Source organism: Diadema antillarum, unplaced genomic scaffold (genome assembly GCF_040938485.1).
Source record: "Diadema antillarum isolate AM-2024a unplaced genomic scaffold, OU_Dant_1.0 seq00000131_RagTag, whole genome shotgun sequence".
In the NCBI taxonomy this organism is placed as follows: Eukaryota; Metazoa; Echinodermata; class Echinoidea; order Diadematoida; family Diadematidae; genus Diadema; species Diadema antillarum.
Window position 1 is genome coordinate 1332393 of NW_027271209.1, and position 23031 is coordinate 1355423.

The 23031-nt window shown below is 38.5% G+C and overlaps 1 protein-coding gene across 1 annotated transcript in view; it reads right to left on the reverse strand.

Annotated features, from left to right (window-relative positions):
* Window positions 1–2489: 2489 nt before the first annotated feature.
* LOC139727455 (ADP-ribosylation factor GTPase-activating protein 2-like) overlaps window positions 2490–23031 on the reverse strand; it is a 31599-nt gene continuing 11057 nt past the window's right edge. The window contains exons 2-13 of the mRNA XM_071638426.1: window positions 20847–20965; window positions 17679–17751; window positions 16069–16200; window positions 15034–15193; window positions 11314–11438; window positions 10042–10202; window positions 9378–9506; window positions 8217–8357; window positions 7687–7824; window positions 6176–6302; window positions 5269–5469; window positions 2490–3857 (exon numbers count right to left, since the gene is read on the reverse strand). Of these exons, the coding sequence (XP_071494527.1) occupies window positions 3840–3857; window positions 5269–5469; window positions 6176–6302; window positions 7687–7824; window positions 8217–8357; window positions 9378–9506; window positions 10042–10202; window positions 11314–11438; window positions 15034–15193; window positions 16069–16200; window positions 17679–17751; window positions 20847–20965 (1524 nt within the window). The 3' untranslated portion in view covers window positions 2490–3839. The remainder of the gene's footprint in view (window positions 3858–5268; window positions 5470–6175; window positions 6303–7686; window positions 7825–8216; window positions 8358–9377; window positions 9507–10041; window positions 10203–11313; window positions 11439–15033; window positions 15194–16068; window positions 16201–17678; window positions 17752–20846; window positions 20966–23031) is intronic.

The following is a 23031-nucleotide window of genomic DNA, read 5'->3' on the forward strand; positions in this document are numbered from 1 at the left end:
TGTTTTGTTTGCTTTTTTTCATATATGATGAACCTAATGTTCTGGAAATAAAGATTTTGCTGGCCTCCAAACTTGAAGAATCTGGTTCTGCATACCGAGGTTTTTGTCCTTTATCAATGACAAAAGGCTACTGGCCAACTTGATATAAAATCCCTCGAACTTTCCATCAACTGTATTTTTGTGAAGGCTCTGAGTATCTCACATATCACATCAGAGTGTATGCTAAAATTTTGGCTTTTTATAAGTTTGAACATGCCAGAATCACACATAGTTCCAAAATTTTGATTATCTATGCCTTCATTGTTTCTCTGCACATTGTCGGGAATATCTTAATTTGTTCATATGACAGCTGTGATCAACACCTGCGCAAGTTACCAGCTGAAGCAGTTCAGAGTCTTGGAGAGTCTGTTGTAGTTTTTACAGGTGGTGGCTTGTTCCATAATGACCCACAATGTACACACAATGAAATTATGTAGACTTCTCATTGTGCCACCAGAATCCATTTTCTCCTTTGGAACCACAGTTGGTTTGCAGTAATCAATATTACATGCTTCGTTCCATGTTTCCTTTCGGCATAAACCAGTAGTGACTTATTTCATGGACAATATAAAATGCAAGAACTTTGATATAAACAGAAGACAAGCATAAAACTTGAGCATGACAATGCAACATGTCTTGTTCCATCAATCTTCACACACTCCTGATGGAAATCTATGAAAAATATTGAATATATTTGAATTTGATGGACCAAATAATAACCACAACCAAACTAAGCTTAAATCTTCCTACAGGCACTGTACAAAGGGAAAATCTGTTTCTATGTTTAGAAATATCCACATACTTCCAGTAAGATTTTTCTATTGCTTCATTCAAAATGTTTGTGGTGTTGGGCAGAAATCTGGTACTAGTACTATCATCCCAATCGGGCTGGCAGCAATACTGTAGATATCTTACTAGGCACATCATCTCATGATCCATTACAAATGAACAAATAATAAAGAATATCTGTACTACTACCAGTAAAAATACTTCCTTGGATTCACTTAAGTTGGAATATGATCCACATACAAGCAAGTAATATTTTTGGCTCATTTTCATAAATGACAAGATTTGAAACAGCTTGAAACAGCTTTCTTCTTTACCATCACCAAATGATAAAAATCTGGAGTTATCAGTCTCAATGCTGGCGTACCAGGTAACAGAAAGAACTGTGAATTAATTACACACATACAGTTGTGCACAAAAAGCACTCTCCAAAAGGCTGGCAGAGAAGACTAGCCTCTCTACTCTTCGCACAATGATATATATGCAGGAAGCTGGTGGTATGTACATCAAACTTAACATAATATACCCCCAGGACTGAGAGAGGTGCATTTAATCAGCAACTTGACTGTTGCATACCCTCTGTTACCTAGTATCTTGGTGTTTTTTTTTTTTTTTTTTTTTTTTTTTATTACGGAAAAGGAAAAACCATGGCATTTGAAAGTCAGAACTTGGGCACTCTTATAAATTACGCAAGATTGTCCATTGCTTGTACAATGTTATTCTACTTCTTCATTTTTTTATGTGACATCAAGACTCATTTAAATAGTGGAATGGAGGAATCAACCCATTTCACTGGCAACATTCTACTAGTTCAGCATTAGAAAGAGCAATTGGTCACCTATTACAACATTTCAACCTCACTTCTACACACACATGTGATCAAACTAAATTGCAGGGTAATATACTAAGTACATTTGTACATGAGTACAGCACTGCAGTGAAGTTCCTGCTTTTTGCTTGTTAAGTTCACTTGATCAAGTACAAAGTGCTAGACTAGGTTCGCATTCCATAGGGAGCAAAAATTATATTACATTATTCTAGATAATGTTGAAAGAAGGCCTTATGCTTTGCTCTTTCCTTCCTTCTGTTTGACCACTGCTACTCCATCTGCCTTCATTAAGTGTGCATTAGCACTTTCCCCCCGATCAACTCCTCAAGTGTAATTTCACAATGCTGTAAGTTGCGGCATTCATAAACACATTTATTCATTCTGTCAGAGATAGCATCGAGTTAGACTGTGCATGAGACAGCTGTGATAGGAGGAGGACAAGTATTCCGCTTCTGCGGTTCGGTTGCCATGGCAACATACTACTTTTGAGTCACTTGCAAGTCACTTGCATATTCTATTTGAACTATCCCACCACCTGAAACAAGCTGCAACTAGTCCTTCTCAGAAAAATGACTTATGAAAAATAAAATATGAATTTGACAGGTGGAAAAAGTAAAATTACATGCAGACATAAGGAAATAGAATTTTTTTTTTTCATACAAGTATATAAGAAAACACAACAGAATTTTCCTCCTTCGTTGTATTCTCATATTGTTTACTGTAGTATCTGATTTTTTTCCTCTACTATTATCTTAAATCCTCTAATTTTATTTCAAAAGCTCCACACATTAATCATTCACATTATCATGGTTCAGCTAACCCCCCCCCCAAAAAAAAAAAAAAAAATCCCAATCAAATTGTAATATAGCTGTGAATTTATGATAATGTTTTCTTCTGTGTTGTTCTGTTTCATACAGCATCAAGTAATCTCCTGACAATTTGTCTATATCTTATCTAGCTATTTGATGTTGATGAAATGGAATACTCATTTACCGACACATATGAAACTCTTAGGTTAATAGAGCCCAGAATATCTTCAAATTTCATGAATAATACTGCAAAATTCAAAAATGTTGATTGAAGTCATGGGTTAACAAATTGTGGATAAGTGGAGTTGGAAGAGTAACCCCTGTGGAAGTTTAAGCAATATTTCAAATTCATGTAAACTTATATGATTGAAAATAGCACCAGCAATTTTAGATTTATGGATAATGAAATGGGCAGGTATGGAGAGCTACTAACTTTATGGTTTTTCTGCCTCACCTTTGGTTCATCCTTTTATCATTTTTATTTTATTTTATTTATTTCAACACGGCACATGATTCACCCAGACGGCTGTTCTTCCTTATGTCCGTGGTTTTCTTTTTAGAAACAAGCTCTTTTTTTAATTCGTTTAATCATGCTTGAATCTGAGACACACAATTCATGCTTGAATCTGAGACATAATGAATCGTGTCTCAATATTTTTGTCTGGATTGCTTGTCGTTTCAAAAGACAAAATCATCTCACAAATGATTTCACTCTCTTGTAATCATAGCCTGTTAAGGAGCTTTTGAATGAATATGAAAACAGATCAATCAGAAAATGAATTGAAATATTACCAGTATTTGGACATTTATCATGCATAACTTCGTGTACTTCTGAAGAGTCTTCGGTCAGTAAAAATGGTCTTTTACCAGTGTGTTGCCATTTCAAAGTCTATCACTCAATTATCTTCAGAAGGGCGTCATTAGACATAATCTTTGTGTGCCAAAATCACCAACTAGACATCAAAATGATAGATGCACAATACTACAATAGACATTGCTTGAGTCATTCTCATTGTGACCATAAAGAGTGCATACAGGTGTCAAGGAATGATCGGGGGAAAAAAATCTGAATATAAGATCCGACAAAGTCTTCAAAAGGAAGATTAGGGAGAAAAGAACAACTTGTACAATCACAATCTACATGTACGTGGGCAATTTCCTTCTGTTTACTAAAATAAAATAAAAATACTAATAACGATGAATAAATATTAACCAAGAGACATATAAAGCTTTACAATGCAACCACGTTTTACAAGGCATTCAAAGGGAATGCTCTGCTCATCATAGAATAGATGCTGATTTTACTGCCAATCCGCAAGAATATAGGTCATCAAACGGTGAGTGACGCAGCCAGGCAACAGGTAGAATGTCCGTCATCAATATCCATAGTGATCCTGCAGGAGGGAACAAAAAAGAAAAAGAGGCCTTCAATGTAGCGGGAGACGAATGGGCCATCGCCATCGCAGCTAGTTCTTCTTCTTCCAACATACAGAAAACAGATTCATCACAAAGTGAAATGTAACGAGAAGCTTGAGGTTAAACTGTTAGGAAGTTGTTACGGCAAATCGAATCAAAAACAAGAAGACAAACAAGTTGAAAACACAAAATAATCTCAAAATATTTTAAAAGTTTTCTGGTTAACCACTATTTGACAACTTTCAATTTTGAAAAGATATTAAGTTCAACATAATATCGAAGCCTGCAGAAGGGCCCTAAGATGGTGACATTATATGGGAGAGTTTTCAAAACTATCAAATCCCCAAATCAAAACTTTTGATGAACAATTTGGGGCTGAAATTTCATGCTAGGGCCCTTCTGTTGGGCAGGCAATAATATGATAGTAAAAGCACAAATTATGAGAGCACCTGATTAGAATGCTGACTGATAAGAGATGAATTCTGCAGAATTCCCCAGAGAACAAGATTTGAAATGGTGGTGAGGAAAATATTTCTACTCTAGAACCGTAACCATGATCGTAATGAGTGTCCATGCAGAAACAGATGACAGTGGAACTTAGGATGCCATGTCTACAGCAAATTTTGCCTTTTGCACCACTCAAGCTTTTGAGTAATTTTGAGTAATTCAGGTACTAGTATTCCAGTATGCTCAAAACTCTTGGCCCTAATTTGAGTTCAAGAAACAGAAGATGTTCAGATAATATGCATCTGTCCAACCTTTCAGTGAGTTTATCAGACTGACCAGAAGAACTATTCACCATTCATAAGATTTTAAACTACTTCTTCATTGACCTGGAACAATAATTTTTGTTATGCTTTTCTCCATAGTGTCTGATGTATGAGCATTATGAGGGTATGTAAAACTTGTACCCCAAGTCTCAAAGTTCCAATACGCAAACAAACGCTCTAATACAACACTTTTTCTTTCATTAAAGGACAGCTCCTAAACTGCACTTTTGCGATTGGATTAAACATCAATTCATTAAGTGCAGTGAAGTTTCAGATCAGCATGAATTCATAAGGACATTGAGCTGCAGATTGAAGTGAACCCACTTGTGCTCAAAACCTTCTAAGTCACACCCACATCCTCAGCACAATACACATCTCACATCTTTCATGGAGCTTGATGATAGTGACCATGCAACATGTTTGGCCCTGCGCAGTATCAGTATCGTGGCAAGTGAACGTTAGTGAAGAGAAAGAGCAGAGTTGTGCATGCAAGCGGTGTAGAAATTCAGTTTGAAAAAAAAATACTGTGCAGCATCTAGCGACTCATGAGTTGTGAATTTTTAGAAAGTTCAGATTGGAGAGAGTGAAACTCTGAAGAGAGAAAACACTCGAGGCTGACCTGAATGGAATTAACCAGTCCGTTTGCCATGCGCGAGAGTTTGCCGGCAACCTGACTGACACCATCCTTCATGCCTTCCTTTATGGCTCCTAAATCTGACCCTGTGCTTCCGTGGGAGCGCGAAGGTGTCCTCCCAAAGTATTCATCACTAGAAATAGCAGAACTGCCTGAAAACTGTGCCATTCTGGCCTTGCTCTCATACTGGAAATCAAACAGAAAAGAAAAAAAATGAGCACAAGAAGATAAGGAGCACTGGGCAAAATGCTGGCTGAACCTTCAACTCGCTTTTGATCACGAACCCCTGACCCTCTCGTCCATCTGCACATTTCCTCTATGTGTGTGTGAGCTCATGATATCTCTTCATGATTTCTCATGCCGAGTCATGAATTTCTTTGACAGCTAACCCTAATTGAGCTCCCTCCTCACGTCATCTGGGGGCAGTCAGAAAATTCAAAATCAAGTATTATCAGTGCATTCCATTTTCCTTTGATGTAACATCAGCTTGGCAAAAGCAATGGTCTTGTAGTAATTGCTGCTACAGCTAAAGCTAAAAAATAAATAAATGAATAAATAAATTAAGTGACTATAATACAAGTTCGCTTGCATGTTTGGTGGCAGTAGTTATTGTGAGAGTGGAAACTTTTGCATGATGAATTTTTATGCATGCCTAGGTAGTTTATCATTTTTACTTAGGATAGTAACTTTGGAATATAATCTGATGTCTCCAATATCTTCCAATTTTTTTTTAGCCAGTTCTGATGAGCGCAAAAATTCCTGAAAAAAAAAATCCACACACTGAAACATTTCATGTTTACAGAAGGCTGCATTTTGTTTTTGGTTGGCACTTGTCATGCCGGCACCCAACTATTCTCAGCTACGGGCGAGTTAAGCAAAAGTGAAAACTTACCTCTGTGTCATGGTCCCTCCCAAAGAGCATGTCTGATGAGATGCTCTTGGCATTGCCAAATCGTTTCAGCGCTTCTGACGATGCTCCGCTGTCGTACTCTGTGTGCTTGGAAGATGACTTGGTAGATCTATAAGACGAACAAAGGATCAAAGGAGTGAGAAAAATATTTCTTGCTAGGAATTCAAGTGCAGTTAACAAGGACCTATACATTCAGTGTCCCCTGCTACACTGTAGTTCAGACATGAATTAATAATACATCGCTAACTTTGCGCAACTCAGCCAATCTGTTGCATTCCTATTTGTATCTTATATGTACCTAACCATCAACATGTCATTCAAATTCATGAAATTCTTCCGTCGAGATGTTTTCTTTGCAACTGATTGACAAATTGCCCTACATCGACGTAAATAAAAAATGTCATTCATCTACAAGGCACAATGCCATTTTGTTGTAATTTGTTGTTGCTGTTGTTGTGTTGATGTTGCTTGGTGGTCATTCAAGCCTTTCTAACATCTTCTTTGACAACCAATCACTAAGTGTTATATTTCAGCAGCATTTCACTCAACATGGCCACATTTGGCAGATGTATCCATGCCTATTCTAAATTTCTTGATTTCATAACTGCAACGAGCTTAAAATGCTGCGTTTTTCTAGTTCCAGCCCTTGCAATTTATGCACTAATGCTTAGAAATACCCGTATTAAGTGCTATATAAATATCTATTATTATTATCATCATCATTATTGCAAACAATTAAGTCAACTTGCAGAAATTCAATTCAAAAATTTGGTTATTTCATCCTCCTTACATTTAAACACAACGGCGATCTGAGCTACAAAAAGAGAAAAGTTTGCCATGAATACTTTTGGCAATATATCAAAACAAAATTTCATCACTCCCAATGAAATACGGTGATTTCCGATGAAACCATTGCGATCTAAACATGATTGAATCTCATTATGTGTAAACGGAATCACTAAAACATTGAGGGAGCTTGTTTGGGGTTTGTTTGTTTGTAATAGGTGTGAAGCTTTAAAACAACATAATTTTGTCCTCAGTGATGTAACAAACAAAATGTCTGACTTGTCTATACTCCAAGATCACACGGCATATGATACCTAAGCTGATGCAGTTGGCTATTTCATTTTTGTTTAATCTCATACAAGTTTACCAAGGGTACAATGATTAACACAAGTTCCTTTACAAGAATGTCTGCATAGAAGTAATGGTACGTACAGGTCCCAGAGAGAATCACACCATCCTTAGTTTTTATACCATGTAAAAAAAAATCTGTAAAATGTTGTGGTGATTATGAAATGTACAAAAATTCACACCAGCTGCATCTCGTTGATACCATTGCTTTCATACAAAATGCCACTCTACATCTGGACAAACAGTCAAAAGCAATACATGGCCTCTTTTGCGCTAGGGTCTTCTTTTCATTTGGCCCTGGCCACCATCACGTACTTGTGACACACCACACAAACTCACCCTTATTACATCATACTTACCTGGATTCAAGGGGAGAGATAGTGTCATAGCTGCTCTGTCTGGTCTCGCTCTTGTCTATGATATCCCAACTTGACGTGTCGTCCTTCTGCTCATCTCTGTCCTCGTTCCAAAATGATGACGAGCTGTCCTTGTAACCTCTGCAAACACATTACCACAGCAAAGCAAAGATATCTAATATCAAGCATCATAGCTATCAAAATCTTTTGTAGTGAGGCTTTTATCCACAACTGTTGCAATGCATTAATAATATTGTCTCAGTCATTCCACTTTAATATGTAGTTACAAAAACAATTTCACACTGCCCTCACATTTGAACCTCAACCAGACATTGCTCTGGAGCAATCACAACATTGCAGCCTCTGTGATACCTTAACGAAGTACCAAGCTTGATAAGATTAAGTAGCATTTTTCGCACATGATTTTGCACAAAGAACAAATCATAGGTTGTTACCATGACCTCTGACCCTTCAAGACAAAGACAAGACAAAACAAAACAAAACAAAAGCCTAACCCAAGATCATCGTCTCACCTTGAAGAGCTCCGTGAAAATCCGGTGTCGTAGTCATCAAAGAAATCTCTGTTGGGCATTGACCGGCTCCCTGAGCTTGTCTTGACGGGGTTGACCTGCTCGATGGTCTGCATGTCACTCAGAGCAGAATGGGATACCCCCCTTTGGAAATAGACATGAAAGGGAAAATTGTACAGAAAGTATGCACTGATGACAAGTAACTCTATATATAGAGATACATTTTTTTTAATTTTTTTTTTTTTTTTTGGGGGGGGGGGGTCTTTGCCAGGCCTGACTGATGAAATCTAGTAGCAATATTCATGGGCCACAAGAGAAAAAAAAAGAAAAGAAAAAATGCAAACTGAAATGAAATGAGAATCATTGCAACACTTCCACTACTTTGAGGATGAAGAGGCCTCAATCCTATCTTCATATTGATTAATAGATTTAATTTCTTAATCCTATGTTCAAGACTTTGTGATTTGGCCAGATAGATTACAAAAGAACAAAGCCTCATCTCTTTGGCATCATGCTTCCAGCAATAAATAACACAAGACCAAAACTTTTAACACACCCTCCAAGAACATAGGAAGGCTCAGCTTTCAATTTCAAACAGCAATGCACTGTTTTCATGTCAAAAGTTCTGCTTCAGGAATACTGAATGGTTAGCACAGACATATGCTCATATTTTTGATCTACGAGTAGTCAGAACTCCAATTGGTAGAGGCACTCCATTCATGAGTATGCAACACATAGGAATCGCTACCTTAAAGAGGCATTTTTTGGAGCACTGTTCCTCAACACCACGAAGAGAACATCTGGCCCATAAGATGCTTTGAAGTCTTCTCTTTTTGCAAGCGGTGGGGAAAACCAAAGCCAGGCGCAGCAATACTAAAATCTTACATGTCGATATACCCATGTGGTCTTTGTGAAGCCAAAGAAAATGTATGGAGGATAAGAGGAAAGGACTAAGCATGACACTGAATTATTCCTGGTCACTCCTGGGGGGCATTTCATGAAGGAACTTGTCGGATAAAATGTTCAGAGAAATCAGCCAATCAGACTAAAGAATTTCTCAAAACTTGTCGGATATAATTGACTTGTCAGATAATTTATCCCACAAGTTCCTTCATGAAACACCGCCCTGATTTCACACGAGTGCAAAGAGACTGATTCACTTACGACCTTCCGCTGTATCCCATGCCGAGACGCTCCATCTGCCTGGCCTTGTTTGGATCCTCTTTTTTTAACTTCTCTTCCTGCTTCTTCATTTCCACCGACATATCTTTGTAGGCCAGCCTCATCGAAGCCCTGGGGCAAGAAAAAGAAATTATTAAGTGTCAATATGACAAACTAGCAGTGTGAAAATGAGGAGTCATAGGACATCGAATTAGAAAATATTCATCAATATCCATATAAATATGAATATTCATATGAATGTAATTTCTCAAGAATGTGAAGCACGGTGCCAAACAAAGCTGATCTGATCAAATTCATAATCATGAGCAAATACTTGCGACTAAAGTTGCCACGTTTGTCAGAACACATCAAAACAACTTCACTACATTGTGCAGCACATTTTTGTGTAACTTGCATGCAATCTTTTTGAAAATGAATTCAATAAGCTACTCTCTGTTACTGTGTTTCTTTACCGACATTCCTCCTATGCATTCCGATGAATTCAAACAATGTATAATTTTGAAATAAAATAAACATTTCTGTCTGCTCTTGTCTCTTCTCAGGATCTCACACAAAGTAATCATTCCAAAAAGATAGAAGACAATATAATTAATGCTTAGGATGAATCCTCTCTAGCAACATCCGAAAAATCCAGGACACCACTCACATTCGAGCCTCCTCCTCTTCTTTAGTCTTGGCTTTCTGCAGCTCAACTGCCTTGGCATTCTCTTCCCTCATCTTGTCCTGCTGCTGGGCCTGAGATTCTATCGCATCAAAGTTAGTCTTGACTTTCTGGGCTCCAAGTCCCTTGCTCTTTTTCGCTCCAAGCTATTCAGAAGGAGGAGGGGGAATAATGCTTTCTGTAAATATCATTGTTTTGAATGGGAACAGACACTCAAGCACTTGTACACATGAAGAGAGATGTGGATTGTGTAACATAACACAAGAATACAATTGATACCTGCTGAACATTCCACGCTGCTTTAAAGGGAAGATAAACCCCAAGAACAATGTGGATTGAGTGAAAGCACCAACATTAGTAGAACACATCAGTGAAAGTTTGAAGAAAATCGGACAATCGATGCAAAAGTTATGAATTTTTAAAGTTTTGGTGTTGGAACCGCTGGACGAGGAGACTACTAGAGGTTATGACGTATGAGTGGACAACAATACCAAGAAAATATAAAGAAAATACTACAAAAATCCATTTTTCATGAAAATTACAAATTCCATCAACTTGATATTGACATATGTTAAGGGTAGCAATTATTCCCCCTGCTTTCTGAAAGCGGTTGGTCCACTGCTCTTTCATAATTCTAGAAAAGTGAATTTTTGTTGAATTTCCTTTATATTTTCTTTGTATTGTTGTCCACTCATACGTCATATCCTCTAGTAGTCTCCTCATCCAGCGGTTCCAACACCAAAACTTTAAAAATTCATAACTTTTGCATCGATTGTCCGATTTTCCTCAAACTTTCACTGATGTGTTCCACTAATGTTGCTGCTTTCACTCAATCCACATTGCTCTTTGGGTTTACCTTCCCTTTAACTCCCACAGAATGTATAAGCGCACATTCTCTTAAACATAAAATCACATGAACATACAGGTGTAATTATGAAGGCAAGGATGCTGTTTTCACCAGTATTGCCCCAATTTAAATGGATGTACAACAAAATCAATCTTTCATCCCTATTCTTATATATAACACATACCATTCTGAGGTGTAAAGATTTGATAGGCTTAAGTGGAAGAGAAGTTAAGAAAAGGAATTATGCTTCGGAGGTAGACAAAATCAACAGATCAATTAATTCCAATATTTTCAGATATAATCAGTAAAGATGGATATCAGTAAACCTAAAATATGATATATGATCACACATGTATGCTCCACAATGATTCTGAAGTACAACTACGGTTACCGATTCCTCAGAAACTTACTCCTTTTTTGGCACTGGTGGGTTTCCGTTGACCTATAGTAGGCTTCCTAGGTTCAATCTTAGCCTGGGTTGGCGAGACACTCAGAGCTTCCTCTACACTGGGGGCACCCACTGGCTCATTTGGAACTTGATTCAGAGCAAAGTGCAAGATTTAGATTTAGACATTACTAACATGAGGAAACACAAAACAGAATGTCTTTAAATATCCATATACGGATCATGTCAAGATAACAAGCACAGTGACATAATCTAATAGATATCAGTTATTGCCTAACTTACATTTGTACCTGTGACCAGGGCTCGACACTAACGGTGGCCCGGTGGCCCTGGGCCACCAAAAACGCACGTCGGGCCACCAAAATTTCAGAAATGATGAATTTGGTGGCCTGATCGGGCCACCAAAAGAGGTCAGATGTTTGCCTTTGGGCCACCAAAAATAAAAGAGTGTGGAGCCCTGCTGTAACCATCACAGCAAACATTTAATTGTACTTAAAGGGAAATGCTACCAAAATATGATATGTGGATTGACTGAATGCAGCAATATTAAAAGAACACACCACTGAAGGTTGTGGAAATTTGGACAATTCTTCAAAAAAATTTTAAAGGTTGCCGTTATTGCTAGACGATAAGACTAGAACTTTTTGTGATGTCAGCGCTGGACAGCTGTATTTTCTTGAGAAATATGAAAATAAAGTGAAATTGAAATTAAAAACACACACACACACAAACTGAACAATAAGCTAGACTAAGTCCACTGTTAGATATCTGCTTATCATACTCTACTAGGCATCTGGGTAGGTACAGTTGACCCATCTGTTCTTTACCCACCACATCATAATTAATGTTAAAGTTGGAATTTTTCCAACCGCTGTCGAAAAGGCCTAAAACTTACAGGTTGGTAGTGGGCGGGTTCAAGGATAAATCATAAACTCCACACAAAGTGCAATAGCAAAGTCTATTAGCATCTGTCTCTACCTGCAATCATAGACACGCATTGATTACCAAGGTTTGGTTGAATAGAAGTTATTATTGAGGTACATTCCAACAATCAAAATTGTTTTTAAAAAAGAGTCATCATATTGCTAGGGCTGCATATTTACATTTAAACTTGTTTTAGTGACTGTTACAGCATAAAAATATCTGGCTTGGTCAAAGTATATCCTCCCCTCCCCCATCCCCCCCCCAAAAAAAAAAAAAAAACTGAACACGGAGCTTAGGATTTGAATAAATTCTGATGTGATATAATTGGCATGGTGTATGCTGAAATATTTTCTTTAGTATGTGTTTTGCACAATGTGTTCAAAATAATGGTTAATGCTGCATGTGTCTTCATTCATCTCCTCACCATTTTGTTACATCAACTTTAAATGACATATCGGCGAAAAATAAGCCATGGCGTTGCCTAGTCTGCACATGGACCTACAAGGTACACTGTAGGTCCATGGTCTGCATTAATAAACAAGAGACCCGCGGGTCTAGCGCTCACCTGAGTATCGCAAGTTCACCTTTCACGCAGTCACTAATCTAAATTATTCACAGCTCTACCAAAATTTGACCAGGCATTCTCAAGTAGAAGATGAAACTGTACAATAAGGGCCCAAATTTTTTAAGATTCCTTAATTTGGGGGGGGGGGGGGGGGATTGGGGCCCCCTGGGGCCCTCTGGGTGGGGCATGGTGCCCATTTTTATAAATTGAGATCCTGACCCCCTAGGGATGCTACCTGCCAAGTTTGATGAAAATACATCATGAGGTTTTCAGGAAGAAGATGAAAATGTACAATTCAGGTCCCCATTTGGACCTTCCCAACCAACCCCCCCCCCCCTGCCCCCAAGAGGGGCACCCCTTGATCTCCTATGAACAAACTTGAAAATACAGTCATTAATGTACTCACTCATAGTATTATCTTACCTCTGTAACTTCTGATTCTAGAGAAGATTTTTAAAGATTCCTTCATTTTGGGGGTTTGGGGCCCCCCTGGGGGCCCCCTGGGTGGGGAATGGTGCCCATTTTAAGAAATTGAAATCCTAACTCCCTAGGGATGCTACCTGCCAAGTTTGGTGAAAATGGGTCATGGGGTTCTCAAGAAGAAGATAAAAATGTACAATTTAGGCCCCATTAGGACCCCTCCTCACCCCCCTCCCCTGGGTCCCAAGGGGGGCACCCCTGATTCTGCCATGAACAAACTTGAAACTACAGTTATCAATGTACAAACTCATAGTATTAACTTAGCTCTATCACTTCTGGTTCTGGAGAAGAAGATTTTTACAGATTCCTTAAGTTTGGGGCGTTTGGGCCCCCTGGGGGCCCCCTGGGTGGGGCATGGTGCCCATTTTAACAAATTGAGTTCCTAACCCCCTAGGGATGCTACCTGCCAAGTTTGGTGAAAATGGGTAATGGGGTTCTCAAGAAGAAGATGAAAATGTACAATTTAGGCCCCATTAGAACCCCTCCCCACCCCCCCTCCCCTGGGTCCCAAGGGGGGCACCCCTAATTTTGCCATGAACAAACTTGAAACTACAGTCATCAATGTACTAACTCATAGTATTAACTTAGCTCTATCACTTCTGGTTCTAGAGAAGAAGATTTTTACAGATTCCTTAATTTTGGGGGGTTTGGGCCCCCCTGGGGGCCCCCTGGGTGGGGCATGGTGCCCATTTTAACAAATTGAGTTCCTAACCCCCTAGGGATGCTACCTGCCAAGTTTGATGAAAATCGGTCTTGGGGTTTTCAAGAAGAAGATTAAAATGTAAAAAGTTTACGCACGACGCACGACGGACGACGGACGACGGACGACGGACGACGGACGACGCACGACGCACGACGGACGCCGGACGAAGGGCGATCGCAATAGCTCACTTGAGCCTTTGGCTCAGGTGAGCTAAAAATGATAGTCTGTACTTTCAGGCCATTTTACCCCTCTTGCAGGATACTTCACATCAGAGAATGGTGTAAGAGTGAATGTGTCATATGGGCAGCATTGTGGTTTAGTGGATCAGGCTGTAGACACTTAGATACAGCATTGCAGGTTCAAATAGTCCATGGTGCATGCCGCATTCCCTTGGACAACACATTTTTTTTTCTGTCTACATCCTACAAGACCCACATGCACAAATGTGTGTAGGGTCATGCTGACCAATAATGGTGGCAGGACCTTTTGGGAGAGCAGTGCTAACACAGCAGATGATACTCTGGGTATTGTGTCTAGTTGGCATTATTACCTCCGCCAAGGGGGAGGTTATGTTTTCGTTACCGTTGGTTTGTTTGTTAGTTGGTTCGTTCGTTTGTCCGTGTGCAAAATAACTCAAAAAGTAGTGAAAGGATTTGTGATGAAACTTGCAGGAAAGATTGAGAATGACACAAGTAACAAACGATTAGCTTTTGGTGGTGATTCGAGAATTTTGGGGGAATTTATGAAGGATTTTTGATATTTTGGGAGGTAGGGTCAATGAACTTGGGAGTTCAGGCTGCGCGTATTTGAGGTTTGCATGTGCGCACTACAGCGCGTGCTCTAGTTTCTGCCAGGGCGAGGCGCGCTGTGCAGCTGAGGGTTTATGACGTAACGAAGGCTTCTATATTGGGAAATCAGGCGGCTTTCAGCACACAATGCAGTACGTATGGGTGGAAATCACTGATCTCAAACAAGATCAGTGCGGGTGGAAATGGGCTGCATGCTTGGCAGAGGTCTGCGCTCTCAGAGTGCTTTCTAGTTGTAAGATTTACCTGGCTTGACTAACGCTGGGCTGGTGATTCGCTCTGGCTCACTAACCAATCTGCCATTAGTTGCCTGTGTTACATTTGGCGGTGGTTGGATATCTTCATGCTCCTGAAAGAAGTCCACATCCTTTGCCTGGGGGGACTGCACAAAGTCATCTAGATGGAGCTATTAAAGTAACATGGAATATCAGATATCAAAAAAAATGACTACACATGTAATGTATGAATGTCGCAGATAGAGAAAACAAAGCTTGTACCTTTTCTACTCTAATATTTGTACATAAAGTGTAGTACTTGATATGAAATGAATACAGTGATGTGTATCAGCACTTCTACATGTATAAATGCATCATTACATTGTGTCAAAACAACTATTCTGAATACATTGTATCCACTGTTAGGCAAGCAGAACCTGTAAGACCTCACAATGGTGCACTAATTTGGTGAAGAAATACAATAGTTTGAAAAGGTACAAATTGATGCCTTGAGTGAAACTAACTATGAAAGGAGTTTTCTGAAGTGTTGTGGGCATGCACAGACAGTGAGACATAATCGCTTTACAGGAGAAAATACAACTAACTTCACGATATAAAAGGGTTTACATTACCCCTTCAATGAAACAAAATGCTTCAGCAAAGGACGCATTTTCTTTCCGCACATCTGAATAAATTTTTACAAAATCAATGTACACTTACTTGCGAAAATATTCATCTCAATTTTCACTCATCAGATGTAAAATATGTCATCTACATTTTCAGCTCATGGCTGGTTCAACTGTTTTGCTTTACTTCCTTACATCATACTAAAATGTAACAAGGTTCCTTGATTCCTCATCAATCAAGATTACTCACCAACACATCAAAACGTCAACGCCAAATAAACTGAATTCCCCTATCAGTGAAAGTAATGAGGGTTTTTTTTTTTTTTATCACTTCATCTCTGTAAAGTAAACCGTTTCCTGGAAAAGAATTTACGATCGTTAGACATCATCCTATCATCTGATGTACAACAGAAAAATGTCTGCAGATGGCCAATCCATACCTCTGTTCCATATTTCCTCATAGCTGCAGCAGCCTGCGCCTTAATCTTGTCTTTGTATAATGAGGCAGCTCGACTGTGGTACTTGGCGTTGGCATCCTTTGTAGCGACACCATGCTGCCGGAAGTACGCTATCTGCTCACAAAGAAGAAAATCACAACCAGTAAATGTCCAGCAAAATAAATTTGGCCCATGATTGATACAAATATATAAAACAAAGAAGACAATCACTTCCTTGCAACAAGAAGTAATACACTGTAGTAGTAGCAATATCTGCTGGTTCTTATTTTCCACGAAGTAAGATATATCTCTACAACATGTTTTTCACTTACTGATATTTAAAGACGAGACAGACTCAGAAAACAAAACAACAAGGAAAAGTAGAAATTACGCGGTGCGTAATATATGTCTCCGCCGGAAGTAGCATTTTGTAACAAAATGTGCAATATAGGTCAAAAATCAAGGTCAAAGGTCAAAGAAGACAAAGGTCAAAATTCTGTGTAGAAGTTTTGAAGCCCTCACCTAGTGCTATCACATAAAACAAACGGAATCGAAATCGGGTTAGAAATGGCAAAGGAGTAGCATTTTGTAGCAAAATGCACAATATAGGTCAAAAATCAAGGTCAAAGGTCAAAGAAGTCAAAGGTCAAAATTCTGTGTAGAAGTTTTGAAGCCCTCAACTAGTGCCATCATATAAAGCAAACGGAATCAAAATCGGGTTAAAAATGGCGAAGGAGTAGCATTTTGTAGCAAAATGTACAATATAGGTCAAAAATCAAGGTCAAAGGTCAAAATTCTGTGTAGAAGTTTTGAAGCCCTCACCTAGTGCCATCACATAAAGCAAACGGAATCGAAATCAGGTTAGAAATGGCGAAGGAGTAGCATTTTGTAGCAAAATGTACAATATAGGTCAAAGGTCAAGGTCAAAGGTCACAACTGAAATTCTGTGTATGAGTTTTAAAGCTCCCATGTAGTGCTATCATATAAAGCAAACAGAATCAAAATTGGCTCATGAATGACAGAGAAGTAGCAAATTGAACATTTTGATCACACACGGACGCACACACGGACGGACGCACGGACGCACGGACGCACGGACGCACGGACGCACGGACGGACGCACAGACACACACACGTACGGAGCCCGTTTCATAGTCCCCTGCTCGAACTCGTTCGGCGGGGACAAAAATTAATTCATGTACCTTTTCTAACTGCAAATGAAATGTTTTACATCCAAATGTACAAAAAAATTACAATTTAAACAGTTTATTCTGCATGGGAGTAATTCATACCGAATGCAGCATGACCATTATATTTGTGTATTCACTCTACTATGAAGTTACTTATGATGTAATATTTGTTGTAAGATATGTCTGACAGCTTGTTAACAAAGTAGTGGCAACACGGCCCTCCATCTTAAACTATTCACAATGGACTAAATATTTGCATCGTTGAAAGCACTGGAAAGCATTTCAAGGGAATACAAGTACATTTGCACTTGAGGAGTTACAATACAAACACACACACCTCTGCAAGATAGCAATCATATGCCATCAACGGTTACATTTAAAATTAACAGCAAATTTAGAGACAGCAAAGGAAAATTCACTCACTGCATTGGCATTGCCACCAACTTGCATTGCCCTGAGTTGAGGCCATGTCCACGATGTGTCGAGCTGAGTTGACCTGGAGACAAATTCATGATGCAAACATTAGTCATGTCCTCTCCTTTTTTAAGGTGTTGTCAAGATAACGCCATCCATTCATTGTGGGATGGTAAGGGGCAATTCCATGGCAATGTGGACATGGCACTAAAATTTCAACTTTATCATATTGCAAAAGAATTACTCATTATGTATTACCCATATATTGAAGTTAAAGAAACTCAAAGAATTATATCAATCGGTCAAATATTTCCCGAGAAACAGCTACAAATGTCGAAGACAATTTTTCAGTCATCCAAATTGCTAAAATGCATGCTTAACTTGATATAATTTTTTTTAATAGAAAAATTCTGCTAGCACTTCAATTAATTTATTGTAAAGAAGCAAATTGGTTCTACTTCAGTCTCCCATGAGGAAATTTTTATGCCACCTTCAAAAAATTCTAATCACCACATGAAAGTTCAGCCCTTGAGCCATGTAACGCGAGTTACCGAAACAAGAAATATTTTTCATTCTGAAGGAAGCAGTGGAGGTAATTTGTTGGGAATCATAATTTTCTAAATTCATCACACCCTGATACTGTACACAGGATGTTGACTTGAATAAACACTGTTATCACATTAAAAAATGTCGATGAAAAGTGTAACGCGAGTTACCATGTAACGCGAGTTACCGGCATGTAACGCGAGTTACCAACTATAAACACAATTTTCCCCCAACATAAGCAAATTTTAGCACTTAATTGAGCTAGATTGTGGTGAAAACAATCAAATGCAGTGCTATACACACTATGCTGGACTGAAACAAAGGAGGGCAGCCCAATAAACTGTGATTAGCATCAAGGCCACTGATCACATGCCACATTGAAGAGTCTAGCCTGGCTTTCACTGCATACCGGTACTGTACATGTATCCAGCAGTGAATGAGACCATTAGATTTATCTTTTGAATTTCCTGCATCAGTATTACAGAATTTTCATTACAGAATGCTATAAAGCACAGCAGGTGTTGGTTCTAATCCTTGTTCGGTGGTCTACTGAAGATGACACCTGTCCGGAGATCCAGGAGGTTGTGGGTTCGAATCCTGCTCAAGTATGTAGACCCCTATGCCCATGATTTTTTTATCATGGCTACTAATAAAACACTGATCAATTCAGTGAGCTTATTAACGTTGATGTAGGGCAATTTGTCAATGAGTTGCAATGAAAACATCTCAACGGAAGAATTTCATGAATTTGAATAATTACGCAGTACCCACTGCATTTTATAAGGATTAGAACCAGCACTTGCTGTCGGGCGAAAGCACGGTGGTCTAGTGGAGATGACACCTGTCCGGTGATCAGGAGGTCGTAAGTTTGAATACTGCTTGAGTATGTACGCCCATGACTTTTTTATCATGGCTACTACTAAAACACTGATCAATTCAGTGCTTATTTACGTCGATGTAGGGTAATAAGCCAGTTCGTATACACTGTAGCTCATGTACACATTGGTACAAATAACCTTTCTTTTTTCTCAGTTGGTTCGGCACTTCACTTGTTTTCAAAGCAGCATAATGCATAAGCTTGCATGACATAACAATTTATGGAACTTCTGTTCAAAAAAAGAATGAACTTGCATTTAGATCAGGGGATCAGAATACTCCCATCAGTTCATAATTTAGCAGGCATCCATTTCATTGTTTTGTATTGAATGCAGTAACAGCTTATTTCCTTTTATATTGCAAAATACCATTCTTGCTGTCAGGTGGATGTGCTGGCAAGCATCATTTAGATAAGGATCGCATGAATAATCATCGCATCACAGATGCTTATGTCAGTGAATTTACAAACCAAAATGCCTGTTCGTACAAATGATCTTTTTTTGTTCATGCACAAAGTGGAATTACGAACTGGTCTTTTTGTCAATCAGTTGCAAAGAAATGTACTAGTTTTCACTCCTCACAAAGATAGGATTTGAATTTTTGAAAGATTGTAAGCTGTTTCGTAAACTTGTATATAGGGTTTGATACTTTTATGTTTTGTTTTAAAAAGACTTTCAAAATGTTTCATCTTTACACTCTGAAACTTACAATGTAATAATACACATCATCTAGTATATATTCAAACATATTCAAGGTCTCTATGAGGAGTGAAGCTCTTATGAGTCTTAAACACACTCTTCTATTGGCTTTATTAGTAAAATATTTGTTTAACATTTATTCGTTTTACTATCTACACAAATAAGCATCTCTCAGATTATTCAACACAAGATTCAGTGCCATCAGAACAATTGTATGTCATCAATTTGTGTCACCCTGTGTTAGTGGACATAATGTAACGCGAGTTACCGTAACGCGAGTTACCGACATAAAGGCTCCCTACATTTTTCCAGGTCATTGTTACTCAACTTTGATATTGTTAATTTATGAGTCCTAACCCACTATCAATTCAAGGTAGGAAAACTTTTATCAAGATTGTCTAGTATGAGGAGACTTTCCAAAAAGAGGTCTTCATAGAATTGACCATGTCCTTTTTGTGTAACGCGAGTTACCGAAATTAAATGATTCAAGAATCCCAACATGTTTGTCCTTTATTTTTCTTTTTGGATTCATTTAGTTGATGTATGTCTACTTAACCCATGATGAAAAAAGTAACTTGTAGATCCTACCAATTACAAAGATATTGGCACATTATCCCAAAAATGTACCCATTATTTGTAACGCGAGTTACCGTGGAATTGCCCTAAACCATTCACTGTTTTCATACGTCAAGCAAAATTATCTCACTATCATTCCAAGCAGCTCAAGAACGGAACATCAGTAGGGGAAGTAGAAGTGTGGTATTCACTCTACAGCGGAAATGCAAACATGGTTCTCCACCAACAACACATTTTTCTTATATCTGACAGAGAGCTACAGACCACTTGCCCTATGCAACTACCGGTATACTTCACTGCTGGGCAAGTAAAATTAATGGGCACCTGGCTGTGAAAAGTATGTAGCCCTTGCCCAAACGACCATTCAGACAAAAGGAAGAGATATCTTGCATTACGCCCTATCTAAACTGCACAAGATGTTAATAAATGCAGAGGAAGGGCAAGAGATGACAGAGAAGAGGAATTGCTGCTTCTAACTTACCGAATGAATGTTACATGGACTCCAAGTGAACGATGGACAGCAGAGCAGTCGATGCAGAGAAACACACCGTATGTGACACTTGCCCACGTTGGGTTCTTGCTACCACAGTCAAAGCATGTCTGGTTAAGAAATAATAATATGGGATAATTGTCTCCTGGTATCAAAAATAAAGTGGAGACAAAGGCTTTGAACACTCTCCAAGGAACATGCATAAAATGTAAGGAATAATTTGTGCAATTCAAATTCTATCATTAGTATCATAATTTATTAATCATCTTGGGACATTGTATTTGTGCAATTCAAATTCTACCATTAGTATCATAATCTATTAATCATCTTGGGACATTGTATTTGTGCTCTCTTTATTCATCCTTGCACTTTTTTCAACACATTTTTTGGGGGGGTCATGCTTTTTATGAAATATATTGACTGTATCACTGCTTCGGACAAGGCTAACTTCAGACTTAGGACATGTTCTACAGCTCCATAGACTTGTATAAGAACTTATGGATTTTATTATGCACTAACCAAGAGCAAGCAAGGAAATGATTGCCTTGAATCATGCTTTAACTACATACAATGTACATTGTATGTTTTAAATCAGTTGGTACCATTGTCCAGTCTGTGGCTCACTGAAAGGCAGCATACAGCAATATTGCACTCATTTCAACAACATTCTAAACGATATGAAACAGCTCTCGCTGCACGTTTATTTTTGTTAATTATAAGCTAAGTTTTATTTGAAAGCCTAAGACTTTACCAAAAGAATGGTGTGTCACAGAGGTAATTCTGACATACATTTGATGACCATTGCCCTTTTTCAAATTTTTTTCATAAGATAATACTTTTTTTCACCTTTCTCTTAGCTTGTACGGAGTCACGGTTGCAACTGATTAAAGAATTGGGGTTGTTCGTGTTGTGTGTGCGTGCGCGCGCACATGTGTATGTATGAGGGTGTGCGTGTGTGTGTACGTGAATGGAAGAAGATTGTGAAAAATGTGGAAGACAAGGGTGAAAAAATATAAAGGGAAAGATTAGGAAAAGGGGGGAAAGGAAATGACAAGAAATATCAAAAAGTTAAACCTGGAAAAAATGAAACAAAAGGTTTATGAAATAGAGAGTACACTTAAAGATGATGGAGGGACATAATGAAGAAAAACTTGCATTCTAAAGAAAAGCAAGGGAGAGATGGATATGTTTGAAAAGAAAAGAGGAAAGCAAAGAAAAAATATAGATTGAAAACAAAAAAGTGATTCTACCTCAGGTAGAATAATAGAATGAGAGATGAATCACAACTGGATAAAAGCAAAGATGAATACGAAGGAAAGAAAGAATTATACAGGTTGAAAAGGATATAAAGAAAATAATCCATAAGAACAACACATAAAAAGATATTGGAGAGGATAGAAAGGAAAAAGTTGTAGTTAGGGAAAAACAACCCACGAAGGAAACAAAAAACAATTAGGCAGAAAATATGTTAATGGTTAAATATGAAACTGAGAAAGTTTGACAAGAGGAAGACCACAAAGAAATGATTGATAGGAAGAAAATTGAAATTTAGGAATAGATTTTACATGAAAATGAAAGAAAAGATAGAAAAGAAAGAGAAGATATAAGTGGCAGCACATACATATGTACAGACAACTCGCGCATGCGCTCAACTGCTTTGAAGCTACAACCGCTATTAATGCACTTGTCAATGTAATGACGCCCCCACTACCCCCGGACATGGGTGCGTCATGGTCATTTTTTGACTGACCACACAGGGGTTTTGACGGACACCACAGTCACTTTTTTGACGGACAAAACGCTGCAAGTGACGAACACCACAGTCACTTTTTTGACGGACAACACGTTGAAAGTGACGCACACCTCGGTCACTTTTTTGACGGACATCCTCGGTACATTTGACGCACCCCCGTAAATACTGAAACGATTTTTGCACACGTTTTATTCACGCAATTTCATTTTCTTTTGGTTCGTAAACATAATTTGTAAAAGTTTCGGCAAGTTTCCCTTACCATGGCCCTGTAAGCACCGTACCGTCATTCACCGTACATCACGCTGCTGCTACAATATTCCTCAGTACAGTAGTATGTATTCTGTGCATGCAATCCATACATGACAATCACATGTGTGCAGATGCGCTGTGTGTGCGCGGCCATTGCTAGTGCGGTGGATGCAT